The 26,573-nt window shown below is 39.3% G+C and overlaps 1 protein-coding gene across 2 annotated transcripts in view; it reads left to right on the top strand.

The window, feature by feature from the left end:
• Positions 1 to 26,194, top strand: part of insrb (insulin receptor b) — an 83,950-nt gene extending 57,756 nt beyond the window's left edge. For both annotated transcript variants that reach the window (XM_028445558.1, XM_028445559.1), the window contains exons 3-23: positions 296 to 504; positions 594 to 727; positions 5,323 to 5,462; positions 5,553 to 5,697; positions 6,157 to 6,371; positions 6,608 to 6,734; positions 6,862 to 7,112; positions 9,117 to 9,284; positions 9,378 to 9,576; positions 12,017 to 12,155; positions 12,790 to 12,943; positions 13,866 to 14,014; positions 15,594 to 15,750; positions 15,905 to 16,001; positions 16,129 to 16,196; positions 17,095 to 17,324; positions 17,830 to 17,940; positions 18,153 to 18,315; positions 18,428 to 18,557; positions 18,649 to 18,783; positions 19,492 to 26,194. In XM_028445558.1, the coding sequence (XP_028301359.1) occupies positions 296 to 504; positions 594 to 727; positions 5,323 to 5,462; positions 5,553 to 5,697; positions 6,157 to 6,371; positions 6,608 to 6,734; positions 6,862 to 7,112; positions 9,117 to 9,284; positions 9,378 to 9,576; positions 12,017 to 12,155; positions 12,790 to 12,943; positions 13,866 to 14,014; positions 15,594 to 15,750; positions 15,905 to 16,001; positions 16,129 to 16,196; positions 17,095 to 17,324; positions 17,830 to 17,940; positions 18,153 to 18,315; positions 18,428 to 18,557; positions 18,649 to 18,783; positions 19,492 to 19,846 (3,476 nt within the window). In that variant the 3' untranslated portion in view covers positions 19,847 to 26,194. The remainder of the gene's footprint in view (positions 1 to 295; positions 505 to 593; positions 728 to 5,322; positions 5,463 to 5,552; positions 5,698 to 6,156; positions 6,372 to 6,607; positions 6,735 to 6,861; positions 7,113 to 9,116; positions 9,285 to 9,377; positions 9,577 to 12,016; positions 12,156 to 12,789; positions 12,944 to 13,865; positions 14,015 to 15,593; positions 15,751 to 15,904; positions 16,002 to 16,128; positions 16,197 to 17,094; positions 17,325 to 17,829; positions 17,941 to 18,152; positions 18,316 to 18,427; positions 18,558 to 18,648; positions 18,784 to 19,491) is intronic.
• Positions 26,195 to 26,573: the final 379 nt, after the last annotated feature.

The raw sequence follows: 26,573 nt of genomic DNA, 5'->3' as shown, positions 1-26,573 counted from the left end.
CGATCAGTGGTTGTTATTCTGGTAGATTATTGATAAAGTTGGTTAGTGTATGCATGTCTTTCCCCCGATGCAATCATTTGAACCACGTGGTTGACTCTCCTCATCCCTTTATTTTAATGCCTGTGTCTTTTTTTAGAAGTTTCACTTTGTGTCTGCAGGTTTTTTTTTGCCAGTGGCTCAGCCTCACGGCTCTGCCACCATGTTTTTTTTTTTCTAAAGACGCCAGTGGCGCCACAGTCTGACATGTCCACATGGGTGACCTGGTATGAACCTCCTCTTTTCTTTTCTCCCTCAGTGTGCCTGGACAACTGTAAGCACGGAGCATGCAGCCTCCAGGGTCAGTGCTGCCATGACCAGTGTCTGGGTGGATGTTCAGAGCCAGGGAACGCCAGCAGCTGTGTGGCCTGCAGGAATCTACAGCATGGAAACACATGTGTGGAAAAATGTCCTCCTGGATACTATGTCTTCAGGGGTTGGCGCTGCGTTAGCTTCGCCTTCTGCCAGGTTGGTTTTTATCAGTAAATTTCCTGAGCACTGCACTCCTGAATTCTTTCTGTTTGTGTGTGTTCATGTCTGCTTATTTTGTAAACCAGGATCTCCACAACCAGTGTAAGCAGACTAAGCAAAGGATGCAAGACCGGGAATCGGGCTGCCATGAATACGTCATCCACAACGGCGCCTGTATTCCAGAGTGTCCCTCTGGATACACCACCATAGATGCTACGACGTACGTCTCAGTCGCACATAAATCCATGCTGCTTCAAAGCCACCATCAACACTGCTGTATTATTGATGGTGGCTCATGTTAGTCGTGCTGCAATTCACAACAAGTTATCTTTCTCTCACCTCTGCAATGTTGGGCACTAAACACAAAACATTTGAACTAAGGTTGGGGTCAATTACATTTTTAAATTACAATGATGTCTTCAATTATTCATGTTCAATAAGAACTCAACTACGATTGCGTTGACTGGCATTTTTACCTATTCCAATTAAAACTATGTTGCCCCTGACGGTCAATTACTACAATTAATCACAATAAGTAAGCCCATAAAACCAAACCTTCCTCTTGTGTTAGCTTTCTGTTAGCATCTCTATTGATAATGGGTCAGTTTAGTAAAGAATGTCATAGAATAAATTCCTAATCATTAATGATGATATTGCAAATAATTGATGAATCTATTGATTTAAGTCTTTGAAAATAAGCTTTCATAACACTTTTTTCTCAATGACTTTACAGCTGCATCATTTCCAAACCAAACAAAAATTACAACAGGGAACATAGAGCAATCCAAAGCAGTTTAAAGAAGTTCATTAGTTATTTATTTATTTCTGCAGATTTAATGTACATAAATTATTGAGCCTAATTAATGCATTAAATGACTGTGATGTAAACTTTTTGAATCAACAAGTTGACTTGACACTGCAGCACATAAATGTAAAAAGGAAACTTCTGACCAAATAGCAAATAATTTTTTTCTGTTGAAAAGAATATTGTGTAGTTGCCTATAATTCCCACAGTCTGTTGGGAACCTTTTTACTCCGCCTGTTACACGTGGATTTTTACGAGGAATGCAAAGTAATTAGAAACCCTGATTGACAGCAAAAACTTGATGAATGTGCTCGATGATGTTTAAGGTGTCAAATATGTTGTATGCTGCTCGCAGGCAGAATACCAATGAAGTAGAAAGCGGTTTAAACTTGTAGATCATTTGGTTGGAATCCCGCTGGACTCTATATTTCCTGGCAAACTTAAGTTAATACCTATATTTTGAATACCAACCCTTTGTGGACCTCACCTGGTTTTTGATAAACTCAGTTGTGGCATTGGTTTGCATTCCATTTGCTAAAGGAAATAAAGGCACTTCACTGACTTTTTGGTGTAGTCTTAGTTAATATTTCCAAAAGAGAGGCATATTTTCACACATCAGGTTTAGGCAGTGGGTTCAAGCCACTCTCCAGTTGCTAGGAATAATTAAACATTCTATTCACATATACTTGAATAGAAATGAATGAGCCTAACTGACGTTCTCCTAGTCCTAACTACAGGGATCATCAGGTGCTCCAGCAGAAAAGAACATTGCTTTAAACGTCTGTCATACAGCCCCAGGCAGGAGGCAGAATTGCCTCCTTTGTGTCTTATTATTTAGGCCTGTGCTTACATACACATGGCCTAAAGTCCTGATGTACAGGACTATATGTACTATTTAGGTACTTTTGTGTCATTCTGTGTCGTTGCTATGGGATTTCATGAATACTTTTATTGATCAATGTCTTTAAAAGAGCCGCTAGCAACCGCAAACAAGTGTTAATCTTTTTTTTTTTTTTTTGGGATCAGGTTTCAAGACCGTTAGCATTCAGACATACAGTACGTGCTGATGCTACACTGATTGGCAGGTTGGATTAGGTTGTAGGCTCAGTTGTAGAACACTCTGTGCCTCTGTTGCTTAAAATGTGTCATTATGACTCAGCCTGTTGGTTTTGGCCCATTGTCATGTTTCAGATTAAATTTGGGCCTGGCCCGTTCCTGGCCCAATGCAATGAATTGTCATAACTGAGTAGCTAAGTGCTTAATCGGATTCATGTCTCACACTCAGTCCTAATGTTTTTAAGAGAGTTTTGCTGCTATGTTTGCTCGTTGCTTGTGTCCTAACTGGCTGAAGTTGGATGAAATATAATTTAATAGAGAAGAACATCAAATTTATATGCGGATAAAGAGTTTTAATCCGCCTGTTTCTTTAAATCTGGTCGAAAGTACAGTATGTTTTCATTTAGGTTTCTTGGTTTTGTCTGATTAAGAGATGGATGTTTTTCTTTTCTGAAAGGCTCTGATCAGCCCTCGAAAGGATTTATTCCTTCAAGTGCTGTAACATCTCCCTGCTGTTTTTCACCAGATTCTGCATTAAAGTGGCTACTTTAATTTCTTCCCCTTTCCATACATATCAAAAGCAATTTAGGCTTTGTGTGTTAAATCTACTAGTTGATAATGCACATTATGATTAACTATAGATGTAAAATAATGTTACGTATAATTTTGTTTAAGGATTGGAAATTCTGCCTATCACCAGTCGTGACTACCAGGCTGCGATTTTCATAATATCTCGAAGTAGATAGCCAGCAATTTACTGCATTCACTTCAGCTCATCACTCCATGTTTTTCTGTCAGTAAAAAAAAAAAAAAAACACATTTTTCCCTGGATGCAGTGACAGCCCAGTAATACAGCTGTGAGAGTGATGCTTGGCCCGTTTCTCAATGGCCTCTGCCAAAAACCAAAGTGAGCCAGCTGAAACCTCGGATTTCTCTATGGCTTTAGCAGACCCTGGTGCATCGAGTTCAGCCGGACAGACAAACACTGTCCCTTTAAGAGCTGCCCTCGGATCTAGCCTGTCTGCCTGTCTGTCTGTGTTTTTCACTACATCAACCCAAAACATTGTCTCTTTCTACACTGCAACTAGAGCGTTACCTTTCAGGCTGAATATACGATTTTCCATGTGGGAGAAAAAAGGGGCACAACGAGGCATTAGTCTTTCTTACTTGTCGCTGCTGTTTTTTTTAGGGATCACTGCAGTGGGTTTTCTCTTGTTCAGAGGACAGAGGGATAAAATAAAGATCTGTTCACTCACTGACTGATGTGGTTCATTAAGAGCCTGATTCAAATAAAAACACACAGCAGGGGCCAAGTGTGGAACAGGTTGTTTGAAACAGTCAGTGTGGATGAAGAAACAGTGGGAGTGTTTCATGTCGTGTGTGTAGCTTAGTGCACGCAAAAAAAGGGATTATAATAAGAGCTTTATAAACAAAGATTTAAAGCAGGTTTAATTTACAAATGGCCATCCTTGGGGGCGTTTGCCTGCCCCCAGTGGACGACATCATCCTTTTGTTAACCTTGCAATCTGACCGCTTGAAAAAGGAGGCTGTTGAGTTTCTGTTTGATACCCAACACTTGATTTTCCTCAACTTATCTTTGATAAGTTCATTTTATGGAAGAATTCCAAATATTTTGCAACTCATAATAATAAGTCAGTACTGTTACATGAGATATATGTCATAGGTTTTTTAAGACACCTAAAAACTTTACTTTCCAAATTCAACATTGTAAATTACTTTCACATTCCCATGATTTATTTACATACAGACTGAAGTGGTTGAGGATGTGACAACAAAAAAATTGGCATTAAAAGATGAAGTACGCTCTTGGCCATGAGGAACAAAGCGCTCATTTGTGAATGAAGTGCGGGCTGAGTTTTCCTCACTGGATGGCTGAGAGGACAAAGCTTGCTTTTTGTGAATGAATTTTCTGAACCCTACCAGCAACATAATTGTTTAGTGTATTTAGTGCGTGTGTGTCTACATGGGTGCATGTTTGGGAGTGTTTGCAGGATTGTGTGCAAAAGCACATGTTGACAGGACTAAGATGTCAGTCACTGGGAGAGGGATATAGACCAGTGAGTGGAAATTGTGACAATTGTGTGTAGTGCTACATTCATGTTGTGCCAATCGGTTTAACCTGGTTTGACAAATGTCATTAAATAATTTCAAAAATTAAATCGGTCACTCTGAGATGTGAGAGACTTTTACTCCAATCAAAATGTGTCACGGGGTTTAAGTCTGATCAGTTATTAGTGAGCAGCAGGAAGCAGAGCTCTCATTCTGATCTTCTGTGTGTCAATAAAAGTCAAGAGGACACAGATGTAGAAGCAAGATGGTGTCATTTAATTTTATTCCAAAGAGAGTTGGCATTTCTTCAGAGGCTGATCAAATTATCAGAGACAATTACACAGATGTACCATTGAAGACAGTGTTTTTAATTGTTGCTTGTTTGAAAGGAGATGACTCTGTGATGCTATGGCTTATTGTCCATCAGCCTGAGAACATTATTAGCAAATATTCACTGAATTATTTTGGGCTTTCTAATGATTTTTTCAAACGATTAAAATACCTGTAAAATTGTTTTCTGAAAAAAATGAAAATTAAAAAAAACTTTTACATCAAACCTCACAAAGTCAACCACTCAGTAAAAACCAGAGAGGATGCTGAGAGAATAACAGCTGTGTCTCAGCCTACGCCACAGCAAGACGTCACTAGGCATTCCTGCCTCATACCATTAAGTCCTTCCATTCCTCATTTCTGATAACTGAACAAAAAACAGTTATTTTTCTCTTTCACCCGAGGAATTTCATACTAAGATGCCCACAATATTTACAAGTCTTAAGCTTGTCATGGCTGTGACGTCTGCAGGAAGTTGATATGAAGGCAAACACAGACTTGGTTTGTTCCTTTCTGGTTATTGATCCTGTCCGTTGTCTATGTGTCATGCACAGGTTGATGTGCTCTCCATGTGCTGGCCTCTGTCCTAAGCTTTGTATGGGAAACAAGATGATTGACTCTGTGACGTCAGCCCAGGCTTTGAGAGGCTGCACTGTTCTTCAGGGCAACATGATCATCAAGATTCGAGGAGGAAGTAAGTACTAATGGGACTCACATACACAGGATGTCAGGATGTTCTCTCTCCATCTCCACCCTCACCTTGTAACTGTTTCATTACCTGTAGATAACATAGCTGCCGAGTTAGAGGCAAGTTTGGGCCAGATCGAGGAAATCACTGGTTACCTGACTGTTCGCCGAGCATACGCCCTGGTCTCACTCTCCTTCCTGCGGAAGCTGCGGATTATCAGGGGGGAGCATCTTGAGGGAGAGTAAGTTGCTCTCTTCCACTTATGTCTTTTCCTCTTTGATCTTGAGTTTGCTGCTCTTGTGCAGGTCCCTTATCTTATCATAGATTATTACATTAAAACTCCATCATAGTTAAGAATAAAACGTAATAAGAGCCTTGTTACTCTTTCTGTCTACATCCTCTTCATCTTTATATCCGTTTCTGTCAATGCTGGCCTCTTTGCCGGTTCCAAAGAAATATCTTTAGGTGCTTTTAAAGGAACAAATCCAATAGTTCTGATCAGGCTTTGAATTTTCCTGAAAGTGTATAAAAACACTTTTCTCCTGTTTTTGGTATACAAAATATATTGTACTCCAAGTCTTGGCTGTTGTGAAGCTCCTTTTCTCTTTTTTTTATTTTGGCTTTGTTAAGAAATTTGGTTCTTTTAACAGACAACATAAAATGAATTGCTGATAATCTTCCACCTCTTTTTCTTTTGCAGCATCTATGCTTTCTATGCCCTGGACAACCAGAACCTTCTGGAGCTGTGGGACTGGTCAAAGCACAACCTGACAATCGAGCGCGGCCGAATGTTCTTCCACTATAACTCTAAACTGTGCATGTCTGAGATCAGAAAGATGGAAGAGATCACAGGAACCAAAGAACGGAACCAGAAGAACGACATCGCTGTTCGAAACAATGGGGACCAAGCCTCCTGTAAGCCCTTACAGACAAATTGTTCATAATTAGGTTATTAATTTAAAGCTATATTATTAGATTGGCATAGGTGTAAAAGATCCATTGAAAACTTTGCTTTGCTCATTTGATGCTCAGCTATGTCAGTTTTTTCCAGTGTTGGTAGGCCTAAAAACTACTAAAATATATGTGCATGTAAAGTAATGTGGTGAATCTTCTAGTTGTCTAAACTGTCTGTTTTTTTTTCTTCTTTGTAGGTGAAATGAAGCGACTTAATTTCACAAACATCAAAACCTCTTCCAATGTTATTATGCTGAAGTGGAAGGCCTTTTGGCCTCCAGACTTCAGAGATTTGTTGGGATTTATGGTCCTCTATAAAGAGGCGTAAGTCATTTTGGGTTTCTTATTCATGAGTTTAGAACCTCAGCTTTCCATCTTTGACTTTTGGAAATATTTTACTTGCCTTTTTTAAAATTAATTTCAACATTTATTATCTGATCCTTTACTCCAGGCCCTATAAGAATGTGACAGAGTTCGACGGGCAGGATGCCTGTGGCTCCAACAGCTGGGCGATTGCTGACGTTGACCCACCGGCACGTTCCACAAACCCAAGTAAGGCAGAGGAACCAAAACACCTGATCGGCCCACTAAAACCCTGGACCCAGTACGCCATCATGGTCAAAACTCAGCTGTCCTCATCCGACGAGCACCAGGTTCACGGAGCCAAGAGCGAGATCATTTACGTCCGCACCAATGCTTCCAGTAAGTCCCCACCACACATGCATATGAAGAAAGCGTGTGTCGCTTTTGTTCCTAATCCATCGGGTGTTCATCAGACAAGCTTTGAGAAACACTTTTTCATTTGGTTTAGTAAATACGGAAGTGCTTTTTGAAATATCGTGGAAGCATCCTCATCATAGTATTGTCTTTTTGTCTTAGCGTAACTGGTGGAAGAAACAATATGAGTAACTGAGATGATGAATAGTAGCTTAAATACACTTAGTAACGCTTTTTTTCCATGTTTATTGACATTCTGTTTCCTAACCAAACACAGAGCGTGCCTTTCTGCAGGCATTGTAAGCGTTGTAAATACATTAACTTCCTCATAAACTATTTACACAGTTCTGTGCACACTATAACCTGCTTACACCTCTGTGCTTACAGGGCTTTATCTGCATCTGCTTCACTTTCTTCTTCCTGTCACAGCGCTCATGTTAACCGGGGTGTTGTCTTCACTTTAAAAAATATTTTTAAAAAAAAATGATATTTGCCAAGACAAACAATCGATCATCTGCCTCTGCTGACATTAAAGGGGACATATCATGCTAAATCCACTTTTTTAGCCCTTAAATGCATTTTGTTGTATATTTAGAGTGTTTAGAAGTATAGAAAAGTTGAAATTAGTCTCTTCAGGTGCTCCGTTGATATCTTTATATTCTGTTTTGTTCATATTTTTCAATCTGTTTCGATTTTTCGATTCTCTATTATGTTTTTTGAACAATAATGTCACAGTATTTGCAGCAGAACTGCCAAATTAGGACATCGACTCCAGGCCCAACACTTCGAGCAATCTGCCATTTTTATTTCTTGCTTTTATTTTGTAGTCCACGCTCAAGGATGCTGAAGTTACGAGAGGATAAGTCAAAATGTTCGGTTGTTGGATGTAGTAGCCCACACGCTTCATTACACCGTCTCCCAGCATCAGAACCTTTTCGAAGTGCCTGGTTGAGTTTTATTTTTCACAGAAATGTACCCACATCTGTGGGTAAGGTCATTTTTGTGTGCGCGAAGCACTTCAAGGATGACTGCTTCATTTCCCGAAAGACTTAGTCTGATTGAGGGGTCAATTCCTTCTATCTTTGGAGACGACGAACAGAGCACTTCGGTAAGCTGTAAATAACGCTAAAAAGTGTGATAAGACGTCCCTGTCATTGTTTTGTTAGCATTAGCAGTTGCTCCGTCTTCATATGTTAGCGCTGTGTGCTCGTTTTAGATCCTTGATGATATGGCCTACGTGATTTAATTTAAGTCTAAAGTTTTCATTAGTCATTTCATTTTACTGTTTTTGTCTCCAAAAAGACTGTATTAAAATGCATTTCATGACGTTAGCTTGGTGCTAGCGTTAGCTCGGTGCTTGTGTTAGCTCACTTGTTAGGGTTCTGCAGGTTCATCATCTTCATTTTCATCTCGCTCCGCCAGGTCAGACTCTGGCTTGAACATGTAAGGCTGGATGGACAAGTCTTCCGTTGTTGACATTTTGTAAATAACGTATGAATAAACATTTTCTGCGCCGCTAGGCAATCGTATCTCTTCTATCAAATGACAAAAATGGCCGAACAGGGTGGAGTTGAACCGAGTGTCACCTCTGCAACCTGGAGAGGGGGCGGGGTATGAAGTGTCTCATTTGCATTTAAAGAGGCTGCACCAAAACAAGTTGCTCTCAGAAGCACATCAGAAAAGGGGCCTGTGGAGCTATAATAATGAGGAATTCAGACCCAATCATTGCAGTTCCGCTTTATATAGACCACAACTGTATGATTTATATGTAAAAAGGAAGGATTTAAAAGCATGATATGTCTCCTTTAAGACGTTGGAGTAAGACCGTGTGCAAACAGGACTTTGAAAACATTCTTATTTACATTTTTTTTTTTAATCATCAGAATTGTTTATATTGAATAAAGGGTTTTGTTGTTTTTCTACTTGTATGGAGGTTGCATTTTTTCCTGAGAATAACAGTGGCCTCTTTCTCTGTACGCTTTTTATCAGGGCCCTCTGTGCCTCTGGATCCCATCACCTCCTCCAACTCCTCCTCTCAGATCATCCTGAAGTGGAAACCTCCCACCAGCCCTAATGGCAACGTCACCCACTACCGGCTCATCTGTCGAAAGCAGCCGGAAGATAACGACCTCTACAAGTTTGACTACTGTCTGCAAGGTTAGCATCTGACCTTCTGGAGTCCGTCCACAGAGACCTTGTGTTTGTTTGTTTCTATGGCTTTTTGTTTTAAACTTATGCTGGTTTCTTTAGGGGTGAAGCTGCCCTCTCGTACCCCGACTCACCTGGACAGTGAGGACGAGCAGAAGTGGAACCACACGGACGAGCCCACCTCAGGACGAAGATGCTGCGCTTGCCCAAAGACTGACAGCCAGCTGAAGAAGGAGCAGGAGGAGATAGAGTACCGCAAGACTTTCGAGAACTACCTCCACAACGAAGTCTTTGAGAGCAGGTACGCATCTCTTTGCTTCATCTGATCATGGGCTGCCGAAGGAATATTTCAGAGCAGGTCCCATCCACAGGGTCCCCACGGTCATGAAATTCCTGGAAAAGTTACGGAATTTGAAAATATAACATTGAAATATAGCCTATTTTATTTCAATGTTTCAAATATACTAAACTCCAAAGATGTTAAGCGTTATCTCAGCGTGTTGTTCAGCAAGTCCCTTAACCCTAACACCTTGTGTTTTACACCGCTTTGGATAAAAGTGTCTTTTAATTAGTGAGAATGCAGGAGGCATCCGATATACTTTTTCAACCCATTTCAACCTTATTGCTAATGTTCAGCTATTGCTAGGTTAGTGCTATTGCTCGGTGAATGCTTATGCCATTGCTTGGTTAGTGCTAATGTTATGCTAATGCTAACACTGATGCTTACATTAATGTTAGTGCTAAGCAAATGCTAATGCTAAGCTAATGTAGTGCGACACGGGCCAGCACCTGCATCCTCACTTGCATTTTCTTCAGGAAATGCAAATATTGTAGTTGAAATTGTAAATTTAAATACTTATAATTAAACATGGTAGCACTTAGTTGTTTTTTAATGTTCCGTTCAATAGCTGATGCATCGTTATTTAAAAAATGGAACCATTGTACGATGCTTTAGGATAGAAAAGTGATGGACACAACTTGCATTCCCTGTGCCACATTTTTTCTATTAACCATGGCACACTCACACAGCTCTGTTAGACTTTTACTCTGGAAAGGCCTGCTCATGTTTGGTAGAATAGATCTTAGTGGTTCAGAACTAAGTCATGGAAATCTGGTAAAATAGTTTGGAAAAGTTTTGAAAAATCATTGTCAAAAAAGTTGGAAACCCTGTTTTCACCTGACAAAATGTCATTCCAGTCTAGTGTTCTCTCACCAGTGTTCCTCAAAGCACGCAGAAACTGCAGGTGTTTCCCTTGTGATGCAGTTTTTGTGCGTCAAATAGTTTTTAAAAGAAAATTGAATTCTTTATTTATGAAATGTTCATGGGTATTTTACTCATTAGTCATGTTTACGGACATTGGAAATGAAGCACAGTAAAATAAGATGTCTCTGACATGACTTAATTAAAAAACGTATCTCTCAGTATACCCTTTCCCCTAGTTTTACTTCAATAACTATTTACAACCATAACCTAGGAGTGTGTACACATGTAATATACTGTACAAATAGATATAGAGACAATTTTGCAAAAAATCCCTCCAAAATATGTTATGTGCTGGATAAACCTTTCTGTTTGTAATCAGAGGGAGAATGTGATTTTTTTTTTTTTCTCCATGATATGAATGTCATTAACTACAGTATGTTATGAATAGTTTTTCTACTAAAATATATAAATAGATTTCAAAAAGTAAAATTTCCGTATTATTACTTTGAAATCTCACTGAATGTTGCCACACTATCCCAATTTGGTAATGCTGTTTCATTGCTTAAAAACATCCTTGTTTACAATCAGAACAAGCACGAGGATTAACCCATGTGACTTTCCGCTGCATTTGCTCCAACCTTCACAATGACACGCGCTCAGCCTCTCACTCCACTACCTGAGGAGTCATTACCGTGCCCATTATCACTCGCGTCACTCAGATGTGCAGTCACGTGGACCTTATTTTGAACACACAAAAACACTTGGCTTCACAAAATCTCCAGGGTATGTACACACACCACTGGTTCTGAAGGTCAAAGAACTCCTCCCAGTTCTTATTTAATCTCACAAAATATTACAGGAACTTTGTCATTTTCTTCCATCTCAGTTGCTACAGCTTATACTTTGTCAGAGACTTCCTGCGACAGTAAAGGACAAGCATCTCTATAGCAACATGCTGTAAAATGGGTGCGCAGCTGAAGGACACCAAGTATTTCAGCTTCATGCTCACTGATTCCACTTGTTCTTACCAAAAGGAGCACTTCTTCCTCTTTTCCTCCTTTCTTAACTTCGATCGATGACCATGGTTGTCTTAGAGCTGTAGTCTCTGGAACCTGGTTACTAACAACCTCTAGTGGTGAGGGTTACTATGGCTTCTAGCATGGCAGTACTCATGTTTTGCCATCTTTAGAATGTAGAGCTTAAATGAATTAAAGTTTAACTTCTGGAAAATGCTAATGAAACTCTAAATTGTGACAAATGAATCTCTTCTTTCAAATATTAAACTAAAAAAAATTTAGTTTCCTGCTTGATAGCAACTGCCACAAAACCACATGTACAGCTGTGTTAGGTGGTAAATGTCAAATAGCTTAAGGTGTAATAACATGTAAAGGTGAGTGTGAATACAGGTTCTCAGTGACACCTTTGTAACTGAATATATTGACTCAAGTTCAGAAATTTAGTTAATTTAATTGGTCTCCAGTCTCCCAAGTTATTTTCACCAAATTTTTCTCATTTTCTAATTGCTTCTTTTTTCCAGACCGTCTCGTCGGCGACGCTCGGTTGGGGTCGCCAACGCCACCCACCCTCCACCATTCCTCTCCACAATCTCCAGTCTGCAGCTTGGCTCTACCACAGCCAGCCCTGATGATGAAGACGAGGATAAAGAGAATACCAAGGTCTCCAAACACAAACAAAGTTCACACATACAACTTTGACAACATGTTAAAAGTTACAACTCTAAAAACCAAAAAAAATTACCCATTTTTTTTATAATGAGTAAAGTTACTGTATCAAGGGTTTCTGTTCAAATGAAAGTTATCAGGTGAAAATAAATAGATTAATATATAATTATTGAAGGGATTTTAATTAACTGGGTCATGACACACAAGCCAACCATAAATAATCTTTGGGTGTGCTGTGTTAAAAGTATTTAACACACTTCTTTCATGACAAGGCCTGCAATTGATATTGACTTCGTATTTGAATAGTTTTTTAAGCTACACGTCATTAGGTGGCAGTGGGTAGCACATTAACGTGACAATGTGGAGTTTTGTGATGGTTGTAGTACTGATTTATTGCATGTAAATAAGGCAATAAATATCTGACTTTAGCTGTAGAATATGTCAGTAGATTTGTTCAGTCGGAAACATTGTGATTAAATTAATTAAAAAGCTTTTGCAACACACCCACAGTCTTTATTTTTTCTCACTCAAAGAACAATTCAATTCAATTAAACTTTATTTTTATAGCGCTGAATACAACAAAGTCATCTCATGGCACTCATCAGAATCTAAACTCTTTTCTTCTCAGGTGGAGCTAAAAGTCTTCTTAAAGGAGTCAACTGTAATCTCCAACCTGCACCATTTCACCAGCTATAAAATTGAAATAATGGCCTGCAACCATCCCACAGACCTGAAACGTTGCAGCATGGCCACATACGTCAGTGCACGAACTATGCCTGAAGGTAAGAACCAAAACATATTTGTACCATAAAAGAAAATCAAGCTTATGATGCTGCTGCGCATAGATTCTTACATATAGTGACGGATAACAATATTGTTGTCCATTTTAATGCTGGGTTAATGCTAATGCTAGATTAATGCTAATGTTAGGCTAATGCTATTGCTAGGCTAATGTTATGTTAATGCTTTTGCTAGGTGTCAGTGCCCAATCCTTTCCAACTGGATCCTTTCAACGCATGCGTGCAACGCTTCTCCATCCAGTCGGCCTTTTTTATGGCAGTTTATGTACTATTTAAAAGGTTGAAACCCTGCTATTTAAAAATAATTTGAAATTCATGTTTTGAATGAACTCCTATTTATTTTGGTTTTTATCTCAATTCGTGTTTGGTTTTTGATTGTCAATGGTTGAGTATTGTGTTTTTATCTTTTTTTTTTTTTTTAATTAACACTTAAAAACACCACAAAAACAGTTTTATATTTAAATGCGTACTATTAAAATATTTAACAAACGTTGCATGGTCGGTTTACATTCAAATATCACGTCCGCAGCTCTGTCGTAAGGATTGCGAGTGAAGGAGTGACGTAGTCTACGCGTATGCGTTGAAAAGATCTGAAAGGATCCGGCCCGTGAAAGTATTGGGCACTGACACTAGGCTACTGTTAATGCTAGGCTTATGCTAACTCTAGGATTTAATGCTAATGTTGGGCTAATGCTAACATTAAGCTAACGTTAATGTTAGGCTAATGCTAATCTAATGCAATGCGACGCGGGCCAGCACCTGCATCCTTACTTGCATTTTCTTCAGGAAATGCAAATATTCTCATTTAAAAAGTCACCTGGAAGCCTTTGAAAGGAGATTTAAATGCAGGGGCGTGGCACATATTGCAGACGTGTGAACGCTTCTCCATGGTTGGTACTTACAGAAAAGGCCGATGATATCCCAGGACAAGTGACCCATGAGGTGGTGACCGGTGAAACCTCGTATGTGTTGATTAAGTGGAATGCTCCTCGCTCGCCCAATGGCCTCATCATTTTGTATGAAGTCTTCTACAAGAAGGTTGGAGACACAGAGGTCAGTATCAGCATGGGTGGAAGGATGGATGGATGGATTTGAGCCAGTGTACAGGTGAGATTAATATAGGCACTATATGAGGAGCAGTAGGAGTCAAACCAGTTTAAAATGAAAGTATAAAGTACAAAGAGTGATTGAAGGTGAGGAGAGGGAGGATTTTGCAGTATTTACGCAAATCTGTCTTTTCCTTTCATGGAGGAACAAAGAACACATTTGTTTACAGCCACCGTCTGTGTGTGTTTGTCTGCATATTGTCATTTTCTGCACTGTGTGTGTGTGCGTGCGCGCGCATAATAAAATTCCATCTTAGCGTGCATAAATGTGTGTCGGCGACAGTGTGCAAGTGTCGTTGTTGTTGTTTACTTGCAATGAGTTTGTGAATTCATCTCTCATTGCTATTCATTGCTGCACTGAATGACCCTAGGAGCTAGTAGCAGCTCTGTTACCATAGTGACAGAGGCAGGAAGGAAGACTGGGATGCAGTGGCAGAGGATAGACTCGGACGACATTTTCTCTTAAAACACTAGTGCACCGTCCAACGAAAACAAGCCAGTGTTTGGATTCTGTCATAAAAAGACTGTTAAAAGTGAAGTAAACACAACATTTAGCTTTCATCAGTGCAGCAGGTATTGCACAGCTGCGTTGTATTTTAGAATGATAAACTGTTACAGTAAAGATATTGAGTTTGACTGACTGAATATGCTCTTCTATATTTGGAAGCTACCAGAGCTCATGATGCGTAACTGCACATGGCAGGCCCAAAAATGAAAGAATCTTAGACTGACCATTGGGTAGTACACATTTTTTAAGATAAGCTGCATCCCTGATTTCCTGCTGTTATGCCATAAACCATGTTGGGTTGCATGGAATTAAAGTAATTGTTAAAAAAAAAAAAAATTATGTTACTGATTAAATTATATTTTGAAATAAAAATTTTATTTTTCAAATAACACACAATAAATATCAAACAACTGTATTCTATACTTAAACTTTCTCTAATATAAATCGAGCATAAAATGCAGTATAAAATATCGTGTCACTTTTCACTTTGTGCACTAATCCTGGCTACTCTGTATTTGTAGCACACTTTAATAAACTTGTTAAAAAATGAATTCTAGAAAGAAAGAAAAAATAGAAAAATACTTTTGTGATATCAAAATGTGGTCAAGACCTGAAAAAGGTTGGGAACCATTGCCATAAACTATTGTTTCTTCATAGTTATTATTACGTATGTGCGGGGCAGATCAAAAGAACCACTGACGAACATTAAGGCCTGCATGGTGTGCATTTAAATATTTACACTATACACAATCTCCAACATAGTAAACAGAATAAAAAGCTTACTATAAAAAAATATACAAAATACAACCCAGGTTAAAGATATGTTTTGTAATAACAATAAGCTTTTGATAATTTATATTTATAAAATATATTTTTTTTTAAAACTTTGATATTACTTTTAATCCTGATGTCACTGGCTTAGGCTGACGTTTGAGTTAAAATCTTTGCCTTTTTATTTTTTTTCTGACTGCTGCTGTAGGAACAGTTCTTATGGTTTTGTTTTCTTTATTTTGTTCAGGTTCACACAGTCTGTGTCTCGCGGCCGGCCTACCTTAGATCTGGTGGCACCAAACTTTCTCTCGTGCAACCAGGAAACTACAGCGTGAGGGTCCGTGCCACCTCTTTAGCAGGAAATGGCTCCTTCACTGAAACCACATACTTCTTCATGCCGAACCGTAAGGATTATATACGTCTGACTGTATCATATAAAAGTGACTAAATATTTCAAAGTTGTTTTTAGGGTCCACACTTTATCATCAGTGACTTTCTGCTTGTCTGGAAGGAATGAGTTAATGTAAAAATTACTGACCAGTGATGCTTTCTTTGCAGCTGATCCAGGTTTAGTGTGGATTGTCCTTGGCCCAGTTATCTGCTTCGTTATGCTGGTGATTGTGGGAGGTGGAGTCTTTGTGGTCCTCAAAAAGAGGTGAGATGAAAACGCAGCAGCAATGAACTATCAATGACTAGACAATGAGAATTATTGATTAAGTTGGCACTGCAGATTTTTCAGGTAGTAGAGATGGGATAAATTCTCCCTCTTTGTTGTCTAACAGGCAAACGGACGGTCCGTTAGGAGATCTCATCACCTCACCAAACCCTGAGTACTTCAGTGCCAATGACAGTAAGATGGCTCCTTCACACATTTTTAATGTTGGGTCATTATGTTACTAGTGAAAATCTAATAAACAACAAATAAGACACAGAGGAAAGCTACAATGACCCCATGTAAAGGTTTTTCAATGTCGACGAGTGGTGAAATAGCCTGAAAGTTGGGGTCCAAAATAAAAATGAAGAAAATGTGTTTTATATCCCAAGAAAGAGTTATTTTTATACTATAAATTAGAAAAGATCAGATTTTTTTCTTACATTCCCTCATGCAGTTATGGGCCAATGAAAATAGTAAAAAAAAATATATGTATATATTTTTTTCTGGATTTCAAGAGACTGTCAACCAAGAACCAATGGATATATGTGACTAATTATCAGTGAGTTGAACAGTTTATGTACAGTACATAGCTCAAAGCTGATTAAATTACAGGATGTTGAAGCATATGCAAAGTTTAATGAAGGTCCAAACATGTTTGTGCCTGAACCCCAGAGAAACTTTTTTCCAATTTTGAGGGGCTGGCATGTCCACTAGATAGAATGTATAGCAGATTGTGTTGTATATTTTGAGAGTAGGTGGAGCTGTATTACTATACCAAATTTCAGTTTCATATGTGATGTAGTTCCTGAGATATTGGAAGCTGAAAGTGGAAGAAAAACAAGGACGAGTCGACATGAATCGACATACACCTCACTAAATTGGCCATATCTCAAAAAGTGTTCATCCATTCAAACTAAAAATGCACAGTGTGCTAATTGAATAATAACGGAACAATTGTTAAAAAATTCAGAATTTTTTTAGACCGAAGTGCGTGGGCCATTTCTGAAATGACATGGAACGACGCTGTTATCTGGTGAGATTGGTTGTCCTCTACAGGTTATAGTTTCTGATAATGTTTGTCTGTTTTGTGTAGTGTACGTTCCTGACGAGTGGGAGGTTCCCCGGGATAAGATCACGCTCCTCAGAGAGCTCGGTCAGGGCTCTTTTGGGATGGTGTACGAGGGTATCGCCAAGGACATAATCAAAGGAGACCCAGAGACGCACGTCGCCGTCAAGACGGTCAATGAATCGGCCAGCCTCCGTGAGAGGATCGAGTTTCTGAATGAAGCTTCCGTCATGAAGGCTTTCAGCTGTCACCACGTGGTACGAGCAGCACGTGTGAAGTATCACAGAGTGGCTTCATGCTCACATATGATTCACTGAGTCAGGCCTCGTATGTTGTGTGGATGCTGCCATATTGACTCACTGTTTGTCTCCAAACACACTCACTCATGGGTAGCAGTTGAGCATTCTATGGCTGTTATTGCACAGCATGCTGAGAGCTGATTGAATTGGCAAGTAAAAACATGTAGAAGAGTAGGATGAGTTCTTTCTGATTGGGCACAAACTTTTCACAGAATGAAATGCATAATTTTTAAATGGAAAATGAAAATGAATAAATGGCATTTAAAGGGTGGAAGTCACAAACCCTCATTTGTCGTACCCCCATTTGAGAAACAATGGTATACAGTATTTGTAAAGTCCAATTAAAAAATGTAAAAAAAAAAAAAATACAGAAATTAAAAATGAAAACTATCTTTTTTTTTTTCTTTCTATATTTGAACAGTTTAATTGTACCTGAGAATGACTGAGGACTGTTTGTTTTTAGGTGCGTCTGTTGGGGGTTGTGTCCAAAGGTCAGCCCACCCTGGTGGTGATGGAGCTGATGACCCACGGTGACCTAAAGAGTTACCTGAGGAGTCTCAGGCCAGACTCTGAGGTATGCATACATATAGGAATATGTTTTTTGTTTGTGCGTGTTATGTTGTAAACAGAAGAAAAAAGATGTTAAAAACATAAGGTATTAGTATCAGATTGCCGTTATGTTTATTGATTAAATTTAAGACTGAAGAAAGCTGATCTTGTGATCGAGTGGATGTGCCAGTGTCTTGGACTAACAGTGTAACTTCTTCTCGTTTGTGTGTGATGTAGAACAATCCGTCAGGCTGTCCTCCACCCACTCTGAAGGACATGCTGCAGATGGCTGCAGAAATCGCAGACGGCATGGCATACCTCAACGCCAAGAAGTTTGTGCACAGAGACCTGGCAGCCAGAAACTGCATGGTGGCCGAGGACTTCACCGTCAAAATTGGAGGTGGGGGATTTCGTGCTCGCTCTGTTTTCTTTGGTTGTGCATTTCCAGTAGACAGTGTCAGTTGCTCGTGTGTTTTGGCTTTTGTTGACGTGTTCCGCTGTCCTCATCACAGACTTTGGGATGACTCGAGACATCTACGAGACCGACTACTACCGTAAAGGAGGGAAGGGGTTGCTCCCTGTCAGGTGGATGGCTCCAGAGTCTCTGAAGGATGGAGTTTTTACCGCCCACTCAGACTGCTGGTGAGTTCAACCTCTGATCACTATTACAGTCTTTGTTTCACTTAAAAACTTCACTTTTCAAACTAAACTGTGTTTTTCTGTTTGTTTGCAGGTCTTTTGGTGTTGTGCTGTGGGAGATCAGTACTCTAGCTGAACAGCCTTACCAGGGTTTGTCCAACGAACAGGTCCTAAAGTTTGTGATGGACGGGGGATACCTGGACAGACCAGATAACTGCCCTGAGAGAATGTGAGTAAATACCCACTCGGTTTCATCCCCCTTACGTGTCAGATGGCTGACAGATCAATCCATTAACCAATCAACATGAAGTGCATTGTAAAATGGATCATGTTCTTCCAATGACTCTCAATGGGACTTTCTATTCACTTTAAACCACCAACTTTAACTGATTCCTAGTATCATGTGTTTACACAATTTGCCTTGACAGCTACCAATCTCAATGTATTTTAGATATAAATATGTGCATGGGATGTACAAGATAACTAAAACATAGAATACTGCGTAAATATGAGGTCGGTAACTATTTTTTCCTCAAGCAGCACTTGTAAACTGATATTTTTGCCTAAGCTTTAAAAAAATGTACTTGTATTTTTTGCATTGGATTAGAAAATGTAGCCAGAATGGCATGTAAAATGCACCCAAGGTGGAATATAAAATCTCAATTTACCAACAAATTAAGAAATTCTAAAATCATGCAGGTCTTTTATTCTTCTGCTGTAAGTTTTTGATGCTGCGAACACCTCGGAGGTCAATTGTTGTTTTCTCTTGATGTCTTTTTATGATACTCTACCTTTATTAAATTACTCGGGTTGTTTTTCACTTATTTCTCAGTGAATGTAACTTCCTCCCAGGTCGATCTCAGTCTTTGACACTCTTCACCTCTGCCTATTATTTCCATTTTCTGGTTTAACCCATGTATCTTGTTTTTTTTTCCAGGCACAGCCTGATGCAGATGTGCTGGCAGTACAATCCCAAAATGCGGCCGATGTTCCACGAGATCATTGAGATGCTACGGGAGGACCTGCACCCTTCTTTCCAGGAGTTCTCCTTCTTCTTCAGCGAGGACAACAAAGTCCCCGAGACAGAGGAGTTTGACTTGGACCTGGATAACATGGAGAGCATTCCTTTGGACCCATCGTCGTACTCCCAGAGAGAGGAGAATTTAGGCAGGGACAGTGGACCCTCTGTAGCCCTCAGGGGGAACTATGAAGAGCATGTCCCCTACACACACATGAACGGTGGCAAGAAAAATGGAAGAATCCTATCGTTGCCCAGATCCAGCCCCTCCTAACATTTCCTGTTTCCTTAAAGAACTTTGTTTGACCCCTTTCTTTTTCCATACTTTCTTTTTCTGTCCATTTTCCTGTATCCTTCTAAAGAATTTCTTACTCCCGGAGAACCCCTTCACATAAGATACAGATCTCAGGACCTTTTATTTTTCTTCCTTACCGCTGCCAAAGCACAGGCTAGCAAGGGATGCAAACATGGTGTCACTTTTTTTTTTTTTTAAACGACATGCCTTTTAACACATCAAACTTTAAATTATCAGAAGAACTCTGTTTTTTTTTTTTTTTTTACTCTTGCCACCTTTCCAGGACTCCTTGTGAGGAAAACGGATGGGGGAAAAAAAACTAAAACTGTGAACACAACAAACCTTAGACAACCAAGAAGGCTGCTCACACCTAAACCTCCTCAAAGACCCTGTTTCCTCCTACCAATCTGCATTTCCAGAGCGACACACTTTTACTGAGATAGTGGCCTTTTTATGAGTGGCCTATAAACAAAGACAAGTGTCTATCAGCGCGTACACTAATTTCCTTTTGAACGATGACGTAATCAGTGGGATGGCTTACACAGACAGACTTGATCTTAGAACAAACATTTATTCCTAAAGGAATGTGTTTTTTTTTTTCCTTTTTTTTTTTGATTCTGCAGAATTCCAAACTACACAGATTCATTTGGTGTTTGGTGAACATTTTTAATTTATTTGCTTTAGACCTCTCTTCCCTCTCTTGCTTTTGTCTTTGTGTCCTCACTATATGGCGGAAGGATATTTAAACAGTTAAGACTTGGACTAAAGAGTTCCTCAGACTGACCAATAGCTGCTGCTTTGTTATATTCTAGTGGTTATAGAAATATATATGAATATATGTAATATATATAGAATATTGGTCAGTTAGTACCAATGTGCTATATATAAGATATATGACATGGTTGGGTTTTTTAATGTAAATAATTCATGTTTGTAATATTCTTCATCAGAAGCTTTGTTAGAAATTTGTTTATTTTTATTTTTTTATTTTTCTAGCCCCAAAATTCACATTAATCTATCGTCCTCGATTCCCAGCCAGAAACTCTGCTCCTTTTTGTACCAACAACTCATCCCCCCCCACCACTGGGAGTAGTCGCCATCATTACAGTTAAAGACAACAACAACAACAACAACAACGAAAAGAAAAAAACAACAAAAAAGAGAATAACCAAAAAAAAAAAAAGAAGCTTTACAAACGGGGAATGAGGTCTTTCTAGGTCAAAGTGATCCTAATGTGTATTAGTCTTGGTGTCTGCTGTCTGTCTCTGGTCCCATCACGCAGGCGTGTGCACGTGCTTTGTAGCGCAGGTTTACATTTGTCTTTAATTGGATTTTTGCCATGGTTGGTTAGTTTGTTGTTTGTGTTTAGTGTCGGTGAGGTTTAGTCTGTGTTAGCTCAATGTTAGCGGCCTTTCAGTCGGTGCTGCGTCAGTCTCTGGGGGAGTGGATACGACGGCTGGAGTCAGCGATATTGGACGTGAGTGTAAATGAAGCTTTGTTTGCTGAGGGATGGATTTATTTCACTCATTATTGGCTGCTTTTTTTGCACACACACGAACAGATTCACACGCCTCCTGCACTTCTTCCCTCCTCAGTCTTCCTGAGGCTCCAGTTGCTGCTCAAACGTAGTCTGGTGGAAATTTCCACATTTTGTGGTCAAGGGCTTAGGAGAAAGTTCCAGCTTTATTCAGAGAGTTCAGATTAAGGAAGAGAAAGAGGAAGAAGCTCTCCATCTATTTATCAGCGAGTCTGAGCAGAGCAAAGTGAGACTGTGATCTGATTGTTAATGTTGTCGTTCCCTCACGTGGAGCGCTGCAGTCAGTTCAGGTCAGTTTGTGGCTCCTGTTATTATCAGCACACCCGTTTAGAGTCCGTTCCCACCCAGTACACACCTGCAGCAGGCAACCTGACAATTTGTTACATTTTATTTTAATGAATCTAAAGGATTCCCTTAACTTCTCAGCAATGTGTTTGACTGATCAGCATATAGCCAAAGTTTGGACAGCCTTTAGCCAGAAGCAAAAAAATAAAACCCACAAAGACTCGTCTGATGAAGCGGGGAAGCTGCCTCCACATTTTACCAGTGCCTTCTCAAACCTTCAAACACTTCCAGGCTGATGGGTATTGGCTATTGTAACACACACACACACACACACGAAAAAGTTCCTCAAAGCTCCATAGGTCTTGGTCTCGTTCTGTTCCTCCACCTCTATCAGCTTGTTGTCAAACATGGACACTAATGATTTGTGCTGTCAGCACTTTGAGGTTTTTCTGTACGTTTTGATTTAAAGGAGTTACAATTGTGAGGGTGTTTTCTTTTTTTTTTTTTTGTTCTTTGTAAATAATTTGCTTGGAGTTTTAAAAAAAAAAAAAAAAAAAAAGAGAGAAAAAAAGTGTAAAACTAGCATGGGTGTAAGTTGTGTGCACATGACAGGAAATGGGGTGGAGCTTAGCTGCGTCGCTATTCCACGCTACAAAGAGTACATTCTTCACTGTAAACTATTTTCATAGTGTATTAAGGCACACAACTGTGTATGATGGGATAATCACACTACTGCTGCTCGAGAATCTGTAAAATGGGCTTATAGTGTGGAAAGGGACACGCCTCTTTCTCTGTCTTTCTCTCTCTCTGTCTCTCTCTCTCTCTCTTCTGAACCTTGGACGAGGTTGGTTATCTTGTGGTGGTGTTCACCCACATATGCAATTTTTAAATGAGATGGTGCCCATTGTACCTTTGAAATACTGGGTATTTCTATTATTAGGATCATTGTCATTGTATGAGTAAGACAATTAGCTTTGTGTTGACGGGTTTTCAAAGGTTCCGTAAGGTGGAGCGATACGTGAAAGGCTAGTTTGTTGTTTGTAAAGGTGGAGTCAGTGACGCTGACGGAGTGTGCATTAGTTAGAGAGTAAGTGTTGTTGTGTTTGGCCAGAGTCTACCTCAGTGCATATGGACGAATCAGTCTAAGGAGGAAGTCATCCCCGTCACCACCTTAAAATCCCCACTATGATATCAAATGATATCACTTTATGGCACATCATCCACACTGCTGATGGACTCCTCTGCTCCACCCCCCTCATCATCCTCCCTTTTTATTCATCCCGTGCTGCAGGGGAAGCTTCAATATGACAGTGATGTTAGGTTTAAACTGAGAATGACATCAGTTACAGCCTTTTATAACAGTGGTTCTCAACTAGTCTGGCTTTGACAATCCCCCACCTCTCACCTCCCACCCCTTTATAGCAAAACGATCAAATTCTCAAATCTGTCTAATATTAAGACAAAGCATTTTCAACCTGAGATAAACAGAATACATCTTAAAGTGAAACAATACTTAGTATAACAGATGTATCTTCACTTCCAAAAGTGTGTGATTAAAATGCTTTGTTGTCAAGCAGTGTGAATTTTGACCGCAGATTTTTATGTAGTTTTAGTTTATTTTAAGTCTAAATGTAGTTATTGGGACTATTTCAGCTATAGTCTAGTTTTAGTTAACTAAATCAAGATTTTTGACTAAACCAGTAACTAAAACACACAATAAGAGCTTATTAAAAAAAACATTTTAAAGCTGATCAACCTGATATAGGGTGGTATTAATGTTTGTAAATACACACAGACAGATTTGATGTGATCATTGCATTAGAATACGAGTTCTGATTGGATTTCGTTCCATGTAATAAAAGTGGACAAAAATGGGAAAAATATGCTTTGATGTAGTTTAGTTTATGACATAGTCTAGTTATTGTAACTTTAAAAAATACAGTCGATGTAAACTATGATGACGTTTTTTCGTCGACGAAATTAACACTGTTGCTAAGCAGGAAATGTGTGATCATTGGAACAACATCCAAAAGGTATTACTATCTCGTAACTCACATTTATTATTCATAAAATGGGCACAATAATGTTAGTCGTGCTTCGTTTTTGTAAAAATTGAGTTTTTCTGTCAATTTCGATTCGAAACAAAACGTCCACTTTTCTTCCTCTGACCTTAAAAGTAGGTAAACCACCAAATCAAAAGCTGTGCATTGTAAATATTAAGTACCAATTACATACATGAATAAAAGCCAGTTTTTTTTTTGTTCACCCACTAAAAGAACCAAACTGATGCTGCATTGTGGGTCCTGACCTTGCATTGAGAGCCTTTGTTCTAAAATGTTAAACTATGTAAATTGAGTTGGTTTGACTTGAGTCACTGATGTGAAGCTTCACCTGAAGCACTGGAGGAAGAGACATAGCTTTATCGCCTGGTTTCTCCGTGTTCCCATACACACCATTCCTGCTGGGCTTTAAGTAGTGGCACGTTTGTCAGGTCATCTGGAGATGTAACAAGTGAACACTAACATCAAACTGTAGCTTTTAGACTATTAGTCGAGGACCTCTGGCTCTGGTTAACTCCCAGAGTTTTTCCACTGGAGTTAGGTTGAAAGCGCTCCTTTCCTTTGTCTGCATGTTGTGCTCACTTATTACCATGTCCCCTTCATTCAGTGTGTGTTTCTCTGCTTATGTTTAATGTGCATTTTTTATTTTCTACTGTGAATATCAAGAGGTGATCTTTTCACCACCTTTTATTGAGTCTGTTGTGGCCAATGGGGATGTAGACGTTTAAAAGAGGACGGCTCTCCTCTCCACGCGTCAGCGAAATCAGAAAATCAAGCTGGACTCGGACAATCCAGTGTGCCATATGAACTCTCTTAAGTGATGTGAAATCTAGATTGTAACTTTTAGTCTCAGGGAGGGCGGCCTGATGCTGGTTGGAGGAGAAAGAGGATGAGGAGGAGATATCTACCTACCTACCTTTTTGCTTACTCTGACTGAAGTTCTCTGCATCCCTGCAGAAAGCAACACGGAGACAATGACAAAGCCCAACGACAAGTTTTCAACATTCAAACCTCCAATATGAACTACTTTCTGCCCCTTTCTGAAGATAGTCTGTTCTCCTCTCTGGGGTGGTTGGGATTGCCCTCTAGTGGTTGGAGTGGAGAGCTGCAGGTCAGGGAATGCAAAGCAAACCCGTAGTGCCTTGCTCATATGAACAGTTCATCTGCTCCCTGACTCGCTTGTCTCCACCAATCACTGAAGAGGATTTCCACCTTCAAACATGATATTTTTTGGTCTTAGATTAAATTATTAATAATAATAAAAAAATGTTTTTTTAACTGTTTTCAGCAGTAATCGCAGTGATTAACAATCTAACTGCTCGCTGAGAAAATACTGTAATTGGGTGACTGATGATTTTTTTTTTTTTAACGAAAACAAAATATATAACAACAGATTTGTGCTTGTCTCTGCTCAGCCCTGGGTTGCTTTGTGCATGGCCTTTTTATACCAGTTTGAATTATTTGTTGAGTACTGATTCTGCTCCACATCATTGTGTTATGACAATGACGCCCCAAAGCACATGCAAAAAAAAAAAAAAAAAATAGGCTATCATATTCGGCATCAAATGATTGCATCACTGTACGGGTTTTACAGTGAAATGCATCCATTTGTTTGATGATTTTAAAAGTGATTATAAGCTCTTCACTGTAAATAGCAGCATATCTGTTCAGGCCCCTGAAAAAAAACAAAAGCACTTAATTTTAGGGATGTTGTGTTTAGTTGTAATGCAGCCCAGGGTAAGACCAAAGCATTGTATGTAATATTGCTGTGTTTTAAAGAAAGTATTTCATTTTAGAGATGTTAATTTCTATTTTTGTTTAGCCAAAGTATAGGGATGCTGAATACAATGCCTTTTTTTCTGGCTGTAAACTTTTACTACTCTTGTACATTATGAATTTAACATTATTATCAATGTGTAATTAACTTTTTTCTAAATTCAGAAAGATTACCTTTTTTTTTTTTTTTTTTTTTTTAAATGACATAACCTACTGCTCAGACGCTCCCGGTCTGTTGATGTGTTTTAGCCGACTCAGCACAAAGCAGACTGAGGGCTTGAGCCCGTGTGTGACATCACACAGACAGAAGTGTCAGCCTCTCGACCCCCACGCACGTTCTGAATGTCTCAGTGGTCACGCGTTATTGAACCATCGCCGCAGCAGCATTTCACCCATAAGGCCTTTTTCTCCTGTCGCAGGTTCATCACCTATCAATCAATCAATCAATCACTGTTTATATAGGAAGTGTTGAGAGACTCATGGGTCACAAGTAATTGTTTTTTTTTTTTTTTTAATGTGTGTGAAAAACTGGACAAGACCACTGCACATCCTCTTAAAGAGGAGGAAGCATGAGTGATACAATACTGAATAAGCTAAAAAAAAAAAAAAAAACCTAAGCTGATGCTTTGACGCTCATATCTCTTCTAGTTTAAACTGTAACTCAGGAGGTTTTCTATCTATATGCTAAACACAGAGGAAAAGAAATGCCTGTTGCACCAACACTGATGAAGCGATACTGAAAGCAACAGGAAAACAATGCTCAGGAATGATATCCACCAAGCATTTCTCTGAGTATTTCAGTTTTTATGGCAAACCAAGAGTACAAAAGTGTCTGCTGGGTTGCAAGAAAAAGAAAAGAAAGTGATATAGAAAACAAGCCTGCTTCATAAACCCTTCAAACCATTTCTTAAAACATGTTTGGATGAGTCAGAGTCCTTTCTGTCATCCACAGTTTATTTCAAAAGCTGTTTTATTGTGTGTGGACGTCCCTGATTGATGACAAACGTGAGGAAAAGCAGCCTCTTCCTGATGTTTTATGAGTCGCCCA

Source organism: Gouania willdenowi, chromosome 4 (genome assembly GCF_900634775.1).
Source record: "Gouania willdenowi chromosome 4, fGouWil2.1, whole genome shotgun sequence".
Taxonomy (NCBI): domain Eukaryota; kingdom Metazoa; phylum Chordata; class Actinopteri; order Blenniiformes; family Gobiesocidae; genus Gouania; species Gouania willdenowi.
Note: the sequence above shows the minus strand (reverse complement) of the source record. Positions and strands in the feature narration are given on the sequence as shown.